Below are 16,714 nucleotides of genomic sequence, written 5' to 3'. Positions count from 1 at the left end.
CATGCATCACCCCAGACCTAAAGGGAATGAGATTCCAATCTAGGGAAGAGAAAAAAAGGCTTTTGCTTTTAGGCCCTGACAGCCCCATCAGCATCTTTTTTTTTTTTTTTTTTTTTTTTTTAAAAGTGGTTTTATCACATTTTATTGATAATGAGAATCGCATATGAAGAGTCCACTCTTGGAAAGGCTTTACCTGGAGGCCTCCAAAGAGACTCAGCCCGAGGCTCCTGCTTGCCTCTTTACTGAGTCTGTCTGTGGACTTAAGAGGAGAAGCTGGGAGGACAGCACTCCTACCCAGCAGGGAAGACAGAATTGCCACTGGCTGCACAAGGAATGAGCAGCCTCCGATATTCCAAGGGCAGATATCTCTCCACAAGCACATAGAGGGAAACATCATCAGTCACTAGGCCCTGCCTAGAAAAAGATAAGAAAATGGTCTCATCATACTTGAGGGATTCCCCTGAAATTCAGCACAAGACCCCTCTCTCTAGAGAAGGAGCCTTCTAACCCTTCTCTACTCCTTGTCCCTCCCCTCCTTCCACTCTGTCCCCACCACTGTTGAAGTTGGGGGATGGACATGAAAGACTCAGATTCAGGCCTACTGACCGCCTCATCAACAGCTCCAAGTCAGCCAACAGCACGGTTTTTCGGCCTGCATGGTGAGCAAAGGTTTCCAGGTCATCACAAAGTGTCCTGAAATACTGGTCCAGGCTATATAACAAGGGAGGGCAAAGCAAGCATTAGAAGCCCAGTATCCTGCACTATAAGCTGAACACTCAAAAATGGGTTAAGTCTCCATTCCCAGGTATGGGAAGAAAAGGGCCCCAGCTACTGTCAACCTCTCCCAACTCACCACTTCACCAAAGTCTGAGAGGCTGGCTTTTCCATAGGAAGTTTGGCATAGTAGCTGAAGACTTTGCAGTAATTGTTCAGGCCAGTTTTGTCTGGATCACGGGGTTGCCTAGGGCCTGGGGCACAGCGCTTGGGAGCACGTCTGGCCGGGGGAAACTTGGAGGGCAACCTAGGAGCCAGGAATAGAAACAAGATGGCTCTAGCAGCCTGGCAGAAAGGTGACAGGACAAAGCACAACGACCCAGCCCAGGCTCTAAATCCCTTGAATTTATGTAACATTTCCATCAAATTGTTGCTGTGAGATATTTGCCTAGAGCCCAACATGTCTCTACTTGTTACATGGCAGCCCCAACCAATGTCTCCATCTCTATTTTTCACAATTTCTGGACTAGGGCTGGGGAGCACCAGTTTTCCCAGAGCACTGTAACCTTTCAGAGAGTAACTTACTAGATACTTACAGGGGAGTATTAGTATTAGGAGGTGCTGGGGTAATACTGAGGACAGTATTAGGAGGCTGTGAAAGGAAATGATGTCGCTTGGCCCGGAGAAATTCTGGAGTCTTCATGCTAAGTTCTGAATCCTCTAAAAAGAGAAGATCCAAGATGACGGATTCTACCCATTGGCCAAGTGGACACCCAGCTGTCCCCTAAAAGTATGTCTCTTCCCTGAGCTCCATCAATGTGTGAATGCCCAAATGATGGACTGTTAATCCTAAGAAATCTTCAACATTCCCCACAGTTAGCTCAGAAGTCTAAGGATTCATAGGCTCCCAGCAAAAGCCCAAGTAGCTTTCCCCATCCCCAGAGACTGGGTATACTGGAGGAGCACAGTGAACCAACCTGAACTAGCCTAATTACACTGGTCTTGGTTGAACCCTGACATTACCAGTCCTTTCAGGGACTTCTATGTGCTCTCCAGATTCTGTGGCGGCCTCTTCCTCCTCCAATCTCTCTCCTTCCTCTTCTCCTGACTTGGCTCTGGCGCTCCTGGAGACGCTACTTCTTGCAGGGGCAGAGCGAGTAGAGAGGCAGCTATTTTGATTTGGGGTTCCCTCCCAAGGTCTGGTTCGTGTTCCAGTAGACATGGGACTGGCAGAGACGGGGGTGTTTTGACTTGAACTTTTGGTGTAAGACTTGGTTTGTCTCCTAATACCTAAACACCAAAAAAGAAAATAAAAAGAGACTGATGAACCTCTCTCTAACCACCTCTGATCCCTCAGGAGCTCTCTCACCTCTTACCCCTAGTCTAACCCGGACTGGAAAAGCATCATGTGGGTCACTCAATAAGGGTAATGCCATCCTGATAACCTGGTAATCCCCACATCCTGGGATGTCTAGCTTTGCTACCCGTAGCACCTAGCCCTTGGCCTAAGTCTGGCTGGAACAAGGCCCCCTGCCCTTCCCTGAACCCTGTACCCTTCTCTGTTCCTTGATCAGTCAGCTGGGTCATAGCTCTCAGCTTTGGGCCCTTTGCCAAGCTTCTCTGGAAGTCCACAGAGTCAGTTCTTGCCTGGAAGGACCCATCACTATCCACAGATGAGGCACTGTGATAAGCGCGACAATCTAGACATGGAGAGAGAAACAAAGGAGACAATTGTCAGAAGGCCAAGTTCCTGATCTGAAATAAGGCCTCTGGTCTAAGAGCTCACTCCAAGGGCTAACTAGCTGCATTGAAGACCACCCAAATGGCACACAAACCTGTCATCCTTACTTCCTTAGGGGGAAAGCCCCAGGGGGTAAAGGGCTCCTCATGCAAACACTTTGCCACCCAGTTTCTCCACTGCTGCTGCTCTTCTGGCAGCCAGCATTTTCAGCCATGCTGCCCAGTGAGAGCCAAAGGAAAAGCTGGGTGACCTCTGCAATAATGTTGGCACATGAGAGGGGGCTCCTGTTCTGCCCAGGGATCAAGGTACATCTGGTAGTAAAGAACTTTGAAGTTGTCCTGTTTCAATAAGCAATGTACTAAACACTATATAACTTGATTCTGATTTTATCTTTAATCCTTAACTGGCAATCTTCAAGCTCATTACTGTTACAACATCTCCTTTACTGATGTTCAAAGGAATTTCCAAAAGGGAGGTAAGAATAGCCAATTTGTCAGTCACAGCCTTTTCACCTCAATTACATGGCTTAAAAAACTCAAGACAGACTGTAAAAGAAAAAAACAATTTAGGGATCCTGAAATACCACTTAGGCCAGAATACCCAGGTGGTGAAGGTAGGAGGAAAGGAGAAAAGGAGGGCAGGATATTTGGGGATTTTGTGATAAAGTCTAAACTATCTCCTCACAGAACTCAGGAGTAGGTGGCCTTACCTGGGAGATGAGTCAGTGGGCCAATGGCCTTTAATCCTTGTTCAAATGCTTTGATGTCAACTGTCTTACGGGTTGGAGGCCTTCGGGCCAAGCCAGGCCTCTCTACAGACTCGGGGGGCAGAATTGTGGCCAAGGTAAGGTTGAAGGACCTAACAAAAGGAAGGCTTTCTGTAAGGCCTTGCTGAGGTAGATATCCATTACTCAAAGGTGGATTAGCTATTAGATAACACTCTTCCCCTGCCCTGGCCCATTTCCTTGGAAAGCCAACCCTTAGTGTTTCTAAAAAGGTTTCTCTTCTAGGAGCTACTGGATGGTTTTCTGTTACATTCTATAATCTATCCCTCCTCCAGTCTTCTGCCCTCCCCCCGCATAGTAATACAGAGTAATACTTGGGTACCTGGTCACAGGGGATTTGTTGGTTAAAGCTGGCTGCTCTCCAGTGAGATCTTCTGTCAAAAAAAAGAAGCAGAAGAAATCCTGATCATCAGAGTAGGAAGATGGGAGCTGAAGCACAATTATTCATTCCCTCCACCTGGAACCTGTTGCTCATGCAATACCAGGTATACTCAAAGTTCAGCAAAGCAATAAGCAGTGGGCACCCTATACAGGAGTTCCCATAAAAGGCTCTGGACCCTGTGAACCTCACCTGAAGCAACAGCAAGTCTTTGGTCTACTTCCTGTTCAAACTCAGAGACACTAAGGCATCGCTTCTTTCTGCTCTGCACCAGAAGCTCTGGAGCTACAGTCACAGAGGACTCAGATTCAGGAAGCTTCAACTCCAGGCTGAAAGGAAAGTGAGCCAATCTTCAGTATGGTGCTCCTTGGATCTGTGGCTTTCCTGGAAGCTTTTAGTTCTCAAAATGCCTCAGACCTGAAAGATTTGCTTTCCTCTTGTAACTCAATAGGTTCTGGCTCTTGTGAATTCACCAAGGCAGGTACCAGGACAGAGGCTTCTGAAGCTACAAAAAAGACACTCATTGGAAGAAAGCATGAGATGGTGCTGGAATCCCCATGCATGAAAATGAAATCCTAGGAACAAGGGTCAATGGGAAACTATCTCAGCAGCCCCTGACACCATGCCATCTTGTTTTGGAGAGGCACAAGCTATCTCTAGAGAGAATAGGGATCTTTCCCTGAAGAGACAATTACCTACATCACCTACACCTTGGCTTGGAACATACTCAGGCTGCACATTCTGCCATGGAGTTCAACCAGTGCCCCAGATGCCCAGACCTTGGCTCACCAGTCTGTAGGATTTTCTTCAGAAGAATCCTGGGTGTGCCTTCTTCCAAGAAGTTAAAGAGCTGACCATTAGCTCCAATGTTCTTTTGCTGAGCAGGTGCTGGCTACAGAGGGCATATGAGGAATAAATAAGCATGTCAATAATGAAGTACCTATTTTGGGCAGAAATATTCCCTATAGGCCTAGAATCAGTACCCTCAGTAAATCGGTTATCCATGGATGCAATTTTTAGAAACCCTTCTCCCATTTTGAGCTGAAGTCCAACCAGGATTCAAACAACCCCAATAATAACAATTCTATATCATTAAGGTTTATAAAATTCTTTACAGACAGCTCTATAAGGTAGACAGTGCAAAGATCACTATCCTCATTTTAAAGATGAGTAAAACCAAATTTTTCTGATCTTAGGCAAGCTTCTCTGCTAGTTAGTGCCAGAGAAAAAATTCATACCCAGGTTTTCTTTCTCCAAGCCCCATGTTCTTAAGGACAGCACTTTTAGGCTTGAAGGTTCTGCTTAGCTAGGCCAAATCCCCACCATCTTTGAAAGGCAGCTAAGTGCCACAGTGATTTGAAGACCAGGCCTAGAGTCAGGAAAACCTGAATTCAAACTGGCCTCAGACATGTATTTGTCTGTTACTATTTGTCTATTATCTCACCTATAAAATAAGCTGGAGAAGAAAATGGCTAACTACTCCAGTATCTATGCCATGAAAACCCAAAACAGGATCACCAACAGTCAGAAGAAATGGAAACAATAGTCTGGAGTTGTATTCTTAATTTCCAGGCCAGAGGACTCCAGGTTTCATAGTACACTTTTCCCCCATCCAAATTATTCCAGGTCTCTCAGACAGGAGATAAGGGAATCTTCAATGTTTACCTTTGTTTGCTTCCTTGGAAGTGAGTTAGACTGAGAAGCACGTAAGTTGTGGTGTGGATGGTTTGTGGATAAGGAAAGACTTCGCTTGCTAAAAAAGAATACAGTCATTTAATTAGTTGTTACTAGAAATGGGCTTGTTACTAGAAGTGTCTTGTTCTAATCAGACCAATTCTACATGTGTCCATAGGAATGTCAGAAATATTCTTAAAAATCTCAGCCCCTGGAACTACCCTGAGCTCTGATAGGTGTTCTTTCACCTTATCTAAGGAGGAATGAGGCTCATCTTCAGGAAACCGGACCCATAACCCTCTCTCCTTTACATGCCACCCCCTACAAAAATGTAAGGTTCTTGAGAGTAGGTACTGTTGTATGCTTAGCACATAGTAGGTATTTAATATGCTTTATCTGTTATGCTAATGTTGAGTAAGGCCCTTAACATATATCTTTAAAACTTTGCAGGACAAACTCGGAGTAAGCTTCCTTGTGATTATCAAACCATTTCAAGCCTCTATTCAATTTTTTTCATCTGCAAAATAAGATTGATCTAAGTGATTCCTAAGATTCCCTCTAGATCTAAAACCTTTTATGATAATTAACTTTGACAGTCAAACTGTAATAGGTATCCTTGAAGATAAGATAAAAGGGAGGTCAGAAAGCTAGGCTAACTACATTTATGAAGCTCTTAAAAGAACTTTCAGTACATTGTCCCATGGCTCATTCCAACAATCTTGTAGATGGAGGTCTTTTTTTTTTTTTTTTTCTGCTATCCAACTGATTTATTTGCATTGCTTAAAGAAGTATAAAGAACTATATTTACCTCTATATTTCTCATGTTTTTAAAATTTCATTTCCATTTGGCTCAATGACAGAGAATTTTAATAGGTAAAACTTTTTTTTTTTCATTTTTCCAAATTATCCCCTCCCTCCCTCCACTCCCTCCCCCCGATGACAGGCAATCCCATACATTTTACATGTGTTACAATATAACCTAGATACAATATATGTGTGTAAATACCATTTTCTTGTTGCACATTAATTATTAGCTTCCGAAAGTAGAAGTAACCTGGGTAGATAGACAGTAGTGCTAACAATTTACATTCACTTCCCAGTGTTCCTTCTCTGGGTGTAGTTATTTCTGTCCATCATTGATCAACTGGAAGTGAGTTGGATCTTATGTTGAAGATTTCCACTTTAGATGGAGGTCTTATTATGCCCCCCCATCATAGAAAAGAAATAGGTCCATGATGACTTAATGTAACACTAGAACCAGTTTCAGAAGCAGCATTTCAATAGAGATCTCTCCTGAATCCAAATCTGACATTCTTTCCATTAGACCTTGGGACAGCTAGGTGGCACCATAGATATTTAGGGCTGTAGTCAGGAAGCTTCATTTTCATGAGTTCAAATCTAACCTCAGACTTACTAGCTGAGGGACCCTTAACCCTGTTTGCCTCAGGTTCCTCATCTATCAAACAGTTGAAAGAGATGGCAAACCCTTTGAGTATCTTTGCCAAGAAAAACCCAAATGGGTCTCTTTAAGAGTTGGACAGGACTCAACAACCATTAGTCCATGCTATCCTAAAATACATAAAATATGTATATTTTAATATTCTTTTTACTTAAATTAAATGGTTAGTATTTAAAATATATAATAAAATGTATATGTATAAAATAGCCACCTCCCAATAAATTATAACTAGCACACTTAATTGTACTCAGCATTATATGGAAAAATTCCCATGTTTATTTTGTTTTTAAATGTCCTCACAATGTCCAGTAGGGCCATCTGTGCTTGCTGACTGACCGCAGACAATGCTAACAACATCCAAGAGCCCTTCGATTAAAGTGAGTGATCCTGGCCAAATGTCAGGGACAAGGGGCTGCTGGACTGACCTTAGCCTTGTGTTAGATGAGACTGGGGAGCTCAAAGGCTGCATCTCTAGCACATGATGAAGCAAAGTTTTAGTGGTCCCTTCATCCTCAGAGAGAAACTCCATGTTGTTCACCGGGATGAAATCACCTGGAAAGGATCAAATTTGAGGGGTAGGGTCCTCAGAAAGCCTCCTTCATTGGGAGTCGGTAAGTGGGGATGGAGAGAAGCCTTGGAGGAATAGGTAGAGTATGGCAGTACCAGGATGTTGGGGTGAGCCTAAGCACAGAACAAGCAAACAGGGCCTGGGTGAGGGGGAAGGAAGGGGCCAGAACTGGGACCATGGGGAAGGCCAGTACCTCCGAGTACCCTCGGGGAAGAAAAGGGTAACGGGTCAACCCAAGTGAGGTCCGAAGGGCGAGGGACAGCAGAGGGGAGACATCGGAGACGCCTCGGAGTGGTAGAGTGGGAGGGGGTAAAGGAGAAGGAAAAGGCAATAGGCTGGGCGATACCTGGGTGGGAGATTCCGTGGGCTGGGATATCTTCTGGGTGGGTTACAGGCAAGGGCAAAGTCGTTGGCAAGGAATACCGGGTGGGCCGGGACCCGTGAGGAGGGAGCCCCGGGGAAGGGGCAACATCGGGGAGCCCTGAGTTGAAGACACCACCGCTCAGCTTGGGGCTCAGGTGGGGTGGGCCCAATGGATAAGATCAGTAGGTTCTCTTGGGATGGAGCTCGTGGGATGGGACAAGGAGCCCCCTCGGGCTGCGGGAGGAAGGGAAGTACGTCCCGAGAGACCGGGGAGGGGAGGCACGGGGGGAGGGGTAAAAGGGGTACGTGGAGAGGAGAGGGTGGGGTCCTCGGGAGATGAAGTCGGGAGGAAGTAGCCCGAGAACCGAGTCAGCGTCCCCCTGCCCCCGTCTCCCTCCCCTCCCGCCAAGAGGCCGCGGGAGGGCCCAGGAATGACCCAGGTGGCCGGCCCGAGACTCCATCGCCACCAAACGGGAGAAAGGAGGGGGCGAATGGGAGTCGGGACGGCCTTACCACGGAAGCCAGGCGGAGAACAAGGAAGACTCTCTTCGAGCCCCGCCGGGGCCGCCGGTATCCGCACTCCCGCCTTCAATTTAAGCCAAATATCGCGAGCGCAGCTGCACGGCCTCACGGGAACTGTAGTTCTCAGCCGCTGGTGGTGGAAAGGAAAGCTTGTTGCAAAAACTAACTGTCTTCCTTTTCTAGTATCCCCAGCCTTAAAGCAGTAACTGTCACGGAGTAGACGCTGGTCAAATGTTTCCTGATTGGTTGATTACTTAGCCCAGTGTCTGACCCACTCGGACTCATAAAGATCTCTTCCAGCTCTGCTAACTTTTCCCCTACGTGCTCTGTGAGTCTGCCTTATTTATCCTCCCATCTCCTTCGGGGCTTGAAGAGAGTCAGGGGAACCAGAGTTCTATCTGCCTTCAGGGCGGGTGCTCCATCCCCTATATTAACTAGCTGCCCACATGCGTATGTTTTGAAAAATAAAAAAGCTTTAATAAAAATATATATATATATGGCTTTCTCTCATCTCAACCATTTGCTAAATATATGTAGGAAAAAAAGTACCTACTTTTGCCATACTCTGCGCTAAGCATTTAACACGTTTTATCTCACTTGATCCTCACAACAATCCTGGGAGATAGATGCTATTATAATCTTCCTCTTCAATTGAAGAAACTGAGGCTGATAGAGATGAAATGAATTGGCCTAGACACACACAGCTAAGAATCTAAGGCTGAATTTGAACACAGATCTTACTCCTGACCCAAAGCTCTTATCCATCGTACCATTTAGATGTGGACAAGTGACTCTATCTCTCCGTACTTCTTTGCATTCATCTACAAAATGCAAATTATATTTACAATACATACCCCGAAGAACTGTCATGAGTTTCAACGGATATAAACATCAAATACTTTGTTAACCTTCAAAGTCTGTAAGAAAGTAGCCTTTTATTGTTATGTACACAGAACTGGAAAGTATCTTAGAGATCTAGTCCAATGGCCTATTTTATCCAGGAGGAATTTAGTTGGCCAAGGATACATATGTAGCACAGTCAGGATGTGATCACAGATCCAGGTTTACTACACCCAGCAAAGAACTCTGGGAGATGACTATGAACCACTTCATAGAATTTCCGATCCCTTTAATTTTGTCCGCCTGCATTTTTTATTTCATTCACAGGCTAATTGTACACTATTTCAAAGTCCAATTCTTTTTGTGCAGCAAAACAATTGTTTGGTCATGTATACATATATTGTATAAATTAATTTGTACTCTTAACATATTTAACATATATTGGTCAAACTGCCATCTGGGGGGAGAGGAAAGGAGGGGAAAAATTAGAACAAAAGGTTTGGCAATTGTCAATGTGGTAAAATTACCCATGCATATATCTGGTAAATAAAAACTATTAAAATATTATAAAAAAAAAAATCCAGGTCTAGTGTTCTTTCCACAATACCACAAGGCCTCTCCTAGATTGAACTGAATTTGTTCCACACTTGTTGATTCATTGAAGGTACCAGAGAGGACTTTTAGAGGATTACACAACCGTGTTTGTATTTTATTATGTATACTGGGATCCCTAAACAGAAATATACTTAGCAGTTCTGGTAGCCTACACAAGCAGAAAGAAGAAGCCTTAAAAAGGCTTTCTTAGAAAACAAGGCCCATAGAAGAAGAAGAATCTGCAGGTAGAGTTGTGCCACAGTTCTCTTTTATTGTCTTGACTCAATTTCCCTAATTGTCCTGACTCAGTTTCCTTAATCTGCCTCAATCCCCTTAGTTGCAAAACCCACTCTGGTTCATTAAGAATGAGGGCCACTTGCTCTGAGGTTATAAATTGTTAGTATAAGACTCAAGATAAGGGGGAGTTCAGACTTCCTGTCTCCTAACTCCTTCTGTCCTCAAGAATTTATGGCATTACCCACCTCTAAATATTTCAAAAGATAAGACTATCTGGGAGACCTCATTGACACCTTTACTTCTGTTTATTCAGACATCCTGACTCTGGCTTCCAGTTTCCCCCCATCCTGCTAGAACTAAATTTATGGCCCTGAAACTTCCCACTCAATGTTCTGACTCTGCTTGTGCCTTGGTCTACCCCTGTAGCTGAGCTATCTGGGTATATATGTCATTGAGAACTCACATTCACCATTGGATACTTTGAGACGAGAGTCTTGTCCAGTCAATCAACTCTCCAATTAATAAAAAGTTAAAAACTCTCTAAAATCTCTACCTTGCCTCAGTTTCTCCGGCATTACAGTGGGAGACAGAAATCAGAGAATATCCTGGGGCCCTTAATGAGGAGAATACCACCATAATAGGAACAAAATAGGGCCAGCAGGGGACTGTCCATCATAGTGGCAATTCAGAGTTCATTCTCTGCTCTGCCATGTAAGCTATGCCAGGAGAGGTACAACCTCTCCCAGAGATGGCTGGGAATGTACCCTTAGGAGTAAAGGAGTGATTGTAGGTGGGAAGCCTCACAATGAACTAAAGTGGATTGTGCCATTACCTGACCCCCTTTAGCCCACTATTCAAGAATGGATCAATCAATCAATAGTTATTAAATATTTATTAAGCACCTACTTACTATACAATCATCAGGCACAGAGAGCCTGAATTAATGTGGTGGGATATAAGTAGAGAGGTGTCAGGTGTGAAATATGGGATAGAGGTTTTTAAAAAGAACAAGATTTTATAAATTAATGAATGAGGTATGAAGAGGGAAAATCAAGTACAAAGCAAGGTTATAAATACAGGAGACTACAAGGATAGGGCAGCTACAGGGTGCAGGGCCTGAAGTCAGGAAGACTTATTTTCCTGAGTTCAAATCTGGCCTTAGACACTTATTATTTGTGTGACCATTTAATCTTGAGTTTCCTCACCTGCCAAATGAGTTGGAAAAGGAAATGGGAAATTACTCCAGTTCTTTGACCTCCCCCCTTTGATTCTAGAGTGACAGAACCCAAATGGAGCGAAACAATTCTCCAGCTTGAGATAACCGAAAAGGACTCCAGGAAAGATCTGACTCACTTGAGTAAAAGGGGAGCATAGCCCAGTGCAGGATACTCTAGCAGGAAACTCTCAGCTATATCACAGATCAATAACTTCGGCTCCTTGGTCCTGACTCAGCAGGCCAGCTATGAGGACGCTAGCTCCAGTGCAAAAGGCAAACTTCAGCACAGACAGCCAGATCCCTGCTTCCCAGAAAAAGAAGCTTGAAACAGTGTTCCCTGTGCCCTAAGAGCAGAGCTCCACTTTTTAAAAATGAGCAATAAACCAAAAAGAGCCCTGACTGTAGAAAACTATCATGGTGACAGAGAAGATCAGAACACAAACACAGAAGAGGACAGTAATGGCAATATAGCTACATGTGATGCCTCAAAAGGGAATTAATATGAATTGATCTCAAGCTCAAAAAATTCTCTTTGAAGATCTCAAAAAGAATCTTAAAAATCAAGAGAAGAGAAGCTGGGTAGCCAGTGAATAGAGCACCAACCCTGAAGTCAGGAGGACCTGAGTTCAAATATGAGCTCAGACACTTGACATTTCCTAGCTGTGTGACCTTGGGCAAGTCACTTAACCCCAATTGCCTCAGCAAAGATTTTTTTTAAAAAATCAAGTAAGAGAGATGGAAGAAAAATTGGGGAAAGAAATGAAAGCTTGTAGGAACAGCTTGGGGGGGGGGGAGGAGCACAAAAATTGAAAACAACTTTAAAAACATATTTGGTGAAATAGAAGTGAAGATAAAGTGAGATCTTTCAAGGCAGTTGTGAAAATCGAGTAAGGCTTCATTTACTTCAGAGTTTGAGTAGGCCTAAAGGACTTTGAGCATTATCTAAGGGCATAGCTAAATCCCCTTCCTGCTATCCTTCCATGACATCATTTTCTCCCTATTTCAGTCAAATAAGGGTAATTATGTACTTATTGGTCAAATTCAATTTGTGTTTAGAATGTAAGACCCTCAGCCAAAGAGAATGAGGGTCAATGGTGGGAGGGGGTATTTGCTTTAGGGATTAAAAGTGTTAACCTGCCCCAGGTGGGTGGGACACCCTTCTCACAAGAACTTATAAAAAACTTTGCTTTGCTTCTAAAGAGCTCTCCAGCTTTTTTATTAAATGGTGATCCCTCACCATTTCTGAACCACCACCCCCCACCTGCTATGTCCTCCCTCTTTGAAGAAGATAACTTCTTAAAAATAGATTTGGCAAAAAGAAAAAGAAAACCACAAATGGGTTTCAAAATCTCAGACAAAGTCAAAATGATTGAACAATAGCAAAAAAGAACTATGTTGGACCTTCTATAGAAATAGGGATCTTTAGAAGACGGATGGGCTTTGGGAGAAAGATAATAAATATTACTTTGGATATGTTCAATTTGAGATATCTCTGGGGATCTTCAGTTTAAAGTACTCAATAGGCAGATGATAAATGTGATTAAAACTGAGGGGAAAGTTTGGGGCAGAATAGAATCTAGGAATCATCAATATAAAAGTGATTAATTAAACACAATACATAGAATCATCAGATGAGATAAAGAGAGTATGTAAAGAGAGAAATGTAGGAGGCCTAATATAGTGTTTTGGTGAATACTCCAGTTAGGTAACATGATCTGGTTGATAAATCAACAAAAAGATTGAGAATTGATTAGATGGGTAGGAGGAGAACCAGAAGGGTATCACAAAAGTCCAAGAGAGAAGAAGAATTTCAAAGTGGTCAACAGTTTCAAAATAAGCAGAGTTTGAGAAGGATGAGGATTGGAACAACTGTAATCAGATCGTATAAGAAACTATTGGTAACTTTGAAGAGAGCAGTTTCAACTGAGTGACAGTCTAAAGGCAGGTTGCAAAGAGCTGAAAAAGGACTTAAGAAGAGAAGCAATGGAAGTAGTGAGTGTAGATAGCTCTTTCTAAGAGTTCAGGTGTGAGAAGGAAGCTAGTAGACAGAAAAAGTTTGAAGAATAGAGAAGTAAGGAAATAGACTGCTAGATAAAATGAAAGCAAATGAGATTTAGACAAGAATGTGCTAATGTTTAATAATGAGATGCACAACACTTTTTTTTTATAGCTTTTTATTTACAAGATATATGTATGGTTAATTTTTCAGTATTGACAATTGCCAAACCTTTTGTTCTAATTTTCCCCCTCCTTCCCCCCCCCCCCAAGATGGCAGGTTGCCCAATACATGTTAAATATGTTTAAGTATATGTTAAACACAATGTATGTATACATGTCCAAAAAGTTATTTTGCTGCACAAGAAGAATCGGACTTTGAAATAATGTACAATTAATCTGCAAAGGAAATCAGAAATGGAGGCAGACAAAAATAGAGGGGTTGGGAATTCTATATAGTGATTCATACTCATCTCCCAGAGTTCTTTCTGGTTCAATTCATTACTACACTATTGGAACTGATTTGGTTCATCTCATTGTTGAAGAGGGCCATATCCATCAGAATTGATCATCATATAGTATTGTTGTTGAAGTATATGATGACCTCCTGGTCCTGCTCATTTCACTCAGCATCAATTCATGTAAGTCTCTCCAGGCCTCTTTGAAATCATCCTGCTGGTCATTCTTACAGAACAATAATATTCCATAATATTCATATACCACAATTTATTCAGCCATTCTCCAATTGAGGGGCATCCACTCAGTTTCCAGCTTTGGCCACTACAAAGAGGGCTGCCACAAATATTTTGGACATACAGATCCCCTTTCCTTCTTTAAGATCTCTTTGGGATGTAAGACCAGTAGTAACACTGCTGGATCAAAGGGTATGCACAGTTTGACAACTTTTTGAGCATAAGTCCAAATTGCTCTTCAGAATGGCTGGATGTAGTCACAATTCCACCAACAATGTATCAATGTCCCTGTTTTCCCACATCCCCTCCAATATTCTGCATTATCTTTTCCTGTCATTCTAGCCAATCTGACAGGAGTGTAGTGGGATCTTAATTTGCATTTCTCAGATTAATAATGACTTGGAGCATCTTTTCATATGGCTAGAAATAGTCTCAATTTCTTCATTTGAGAATTGTCTGTTCATATCCTTTGGCCATTTATCAATTGGAGAATGGCTTGATTTCTTATAAATTAGAGTCAATTTTCTATATATTTTGGAAATAAGGCCTTTATCAGAACCTTTGACTATAAAAATGTTTTCCCAGTTTATTGCTTCCCTTCTAATCTTGTCTGCATTAGTTTTGTTTGTACAAAAACTTTTCAATTTGATATAATCAAAATTTTCTATTTTTGTGACCAATAATGATCTCTAGTTCTTCTTTGGTCATAAATTCCTTCCTCTTCTACAGGTCTGAAAATTAAACTATTCTATGTTCTTCTAATTTATTTATAATCTCATTATTTATGCATAAGTTATGAACTCATTTTGACCTTATCTTGGTGTACGGTATTAAGTGTTGCTGGAACTCTATCTTTCCAGAAATCAGCAAGAGTCAGGATCACTAAACGTCTTTATTCTAGATCTTTACCTTCGCCTCCAACGCCCGGTCACGAGTGCAAGTGAGCGTGAGTTCCACCACCCAAGTTTCTCTTGCTCCTCCCACACACGTCACTTCCCCCTCTTTGTCCCACCAATCAAGTCAGCACAGAACAGCTGGGGAGGGTCAACCTTAAACAAGTTAATAGGGAACCGTCCAATTGGCAATTAGTCTCACGTGCTTCACCATCCAAGTGCATTGCTCAGTTCTAGCCCTTTACAAAGTGTGGGTCAATGCCTAGTTTCTGCCATACTAATTTCCAATTTTCCCAGCAGTTTTTGTCAAATGGTGAATTCTTATCGAAAAATCTGGGGTCTTTGGGTTTGTAAAACACTAGACTATTAAACTTATTGACTATTTTGTCCTTTGAACCTAACCTATTCCATTGATCAATTAGCTGTTTTCAACTATAAAATGATCCAAGGCAATTCTGAAGGACTAATCATGAAAAATGGTTTCTACCTCCAGAGAAAGAACTGATAAGAATCTGAAAGAAGATCAAAGCATAATTTTTAAAATTTTTCTTGGAGGTTTTTTTTTTGTTTGTTTATATTTTCTTTCAGATAAAGCAGATATGACATGTTTTGTATAGCTGCACATGAATGACATTTTTTTCTTGAAGATTTTAATTTTCATTAGGGTGGGAAATCTATGTTTTCTTTCACAACTTGACTTTTATGAAAATATTTTGCATAACTTCATATGTGATTTCTTCATTGTGGGTGGAGATAAAATAGAGAATCTAGAACTCAAAAAAGTTTAAAACAAAATAAAAAAAATTTGTTTTGAATGTAACTGAGGAAAAATATTAATAAATAAAAATACTGTCCATGCTAGAAGGGCTGTTCAGTAAAAGATTTGAAACTTGCTTCTTCTGAAGGCCTAGGATGGCCTTAGATTATTGGTATTTGTTGTCTTTCTCAGTTTTGTTTTTGTTTTGTTTTTTTCCCTTCCTGCCCTCCCCCCTTTTTTCAGTGATCCAAAGTACTCCTAAGTGCATTCAAAACTACATTAAAATGTAAATAGAAAATATTTGACAAAATGAATGAAAATATAAGAAAACACAGATTATATACATTTTACAACTAAATTAATACTCAGAATAATGGATTAGTGGTTCATGTTTCTATTGTCATTTGATACTGTCTCTCAAGAAGATCCCTAGGACCTTGCCACAAAAAGGTAGTGTGTGATAGAAAGAATCTGCTTGAGGGATCTGATTAGCCTTAGCTTCCCTAATGCAGTTAAAAATTTCAGTCATTTGGAATCTGTGTCTCAGAATTCTTGAGTGTCTAAGAGTACATAAAACACTATATCCTGAAATGACCTACTGACCTAATGTGTTTCTAGATGAAGAGGAGAGAGATGATATTCAGAGAAGCTGACTAAGATATTTTCTTGCTGTTAAAATAATATAAGCCTCTTTTGTTAAATATTCAATGATTCTTGAGCTCCTCATTTTATCCTAACATTGAACCTAAACTAAGAAGGTTCTGAGCATTAGAGCTCTGCCTCCAACAGAAGAAAAGCATATATATCCTTTTGTATCACTTAAATTATATCTTCTGCATGCAGACAGGACAACAGAAATGATATACACCTTATCATATTTCCTCATCGTTTTTTTTAAGAAATATATTTGTGCTATTGAGACATTTTAATATATTAAATATATTATGGCTGCCAATTCTGTGATTCCAACAACCACATATGAATGCAGTACTTTTGGTGATAGCAAAGAATTGAAGACAAATAAATACTCAATGATTGGTAAATAGCTAAACAAATTGTTATAGTGAGTATAATGGAATATTATTCCATTGGAAAAAAAATGATGAATATAAAGAATTCAGAGAAGCATAAAAAGGTAAACAGGAAAGGGAAAAAAAAAACAACAACTTTGTTATCCCTACATGGGAAGATGATACTTGTAACTTAACTCTTAATAACTCTAGATTTATTAGGACAGTTAGAAGGGATATTCATTGACAGAAGGTGTAAGTATAAATTGACTTTGA

General features: G+C 41.5%; 1 protein-coding gene across 5 annotated transcripts; it reads right to left on the bottom strand.

Annotated features, from left to right (window-relative positions):
• Positions 1-126: 126 nt before the first annotated feature.
• CENPT (centromere protein T) lies at positions 127-8,573 on the bottom strand. Of its 5 annotated transcripts, none has more exons than XM_074286421.1 (15): positions 8,196-8,573; positions 7,666-7,800; positions 7,177-7,303; positions 5,284-5,371; positions 4,408-4,510; positions 4,036-4,123; positions 3,811-3,947; positions 3,562-3,613; positions 3,165-3,313; positions 2,268-2,414; positions 1,738-2,004; positions 1,311-1,434; positions 854-1,021; positions 607-711; positions 127-414 (listed from the first exon to the last, which is right to left on the bottom strand). In XM_074286421.1, the coding sequence occupies exons 3-15, from the start codon at positions 7,278-7,280 to the stop codon at positions 291-293; spliced, it is 1,656 nt and encodes a 551-aa protein (XP_074142522.1). In that variant the 5' UTR covers positions 7,281-7,303; positions 7,666-7,800; positions 8,196-8,573; the 3' UTR covers positions 127-290. The 5 variants fall into 5 exon arrangements, with proteins under 5 accessions (XP_074142522.1, XP_074142525.1, XP_074142524.1 ...); XM_074286424.1 differs by having other exon boundaries at positions 3,562-3,610; positions 7,666-7,916; positions 8,196-8,212; XM_074286423.1 differs by having other exon boundaries at positions 7,666-7,916; positions 8,196-8,210.
• Positions 8,574-16,714: the final 8,141 nt, after the last annotated feature.

This window comes from Sminthopsis crassicaudata, chromosome 2, assembly GCF_048593235.1.
Source record: "Sminthopsis crassicaudata isolate SCR6 chromosome 2, ASM4859323v1, whole genome shotgun sequence".
In the NCBI taxonomy this organism is placed as follows: Eukaryota; Metazoa; Chordata; class Mammalia; order Dasyuromorphia; family Dasyuridae; genus Sminthopsis; species Sminthopsis crassicaudata.
The sequence above is the reverse complement of the archived record's forward strand: the minus strand, read 5'-3'. Positions and strand labels throughout refer to the sequence as shown.

What these genes read in the sequence shown, in the direction of transcription:
- CENPT (XM_074286421.1), bottom strand. Translation starts at nt 7,280, where the DNA reads ATGGAGTTTCTCTCTGAGGATGAAGGGACCACTAAAACTTTGCTTCAT. An exon ending in TTCCAAGGAAGCAAACAAAG is followed by an intron (nt 4,511 to 5,283) that starts GTAAACATTGAA and finishes TGCCCTCTGTAG; the next exon opens with CCAGCACCTGCTCAGCAAAA. An exon ending in TCTCAGACTTTGGTGAAGTG is followed by an intron (nt 712 to 853) that starts GTGAGTTGGGAG and finishes CTTGTTATATAG; the next exon opens with CCTGGACCAGTATTTCAGGA.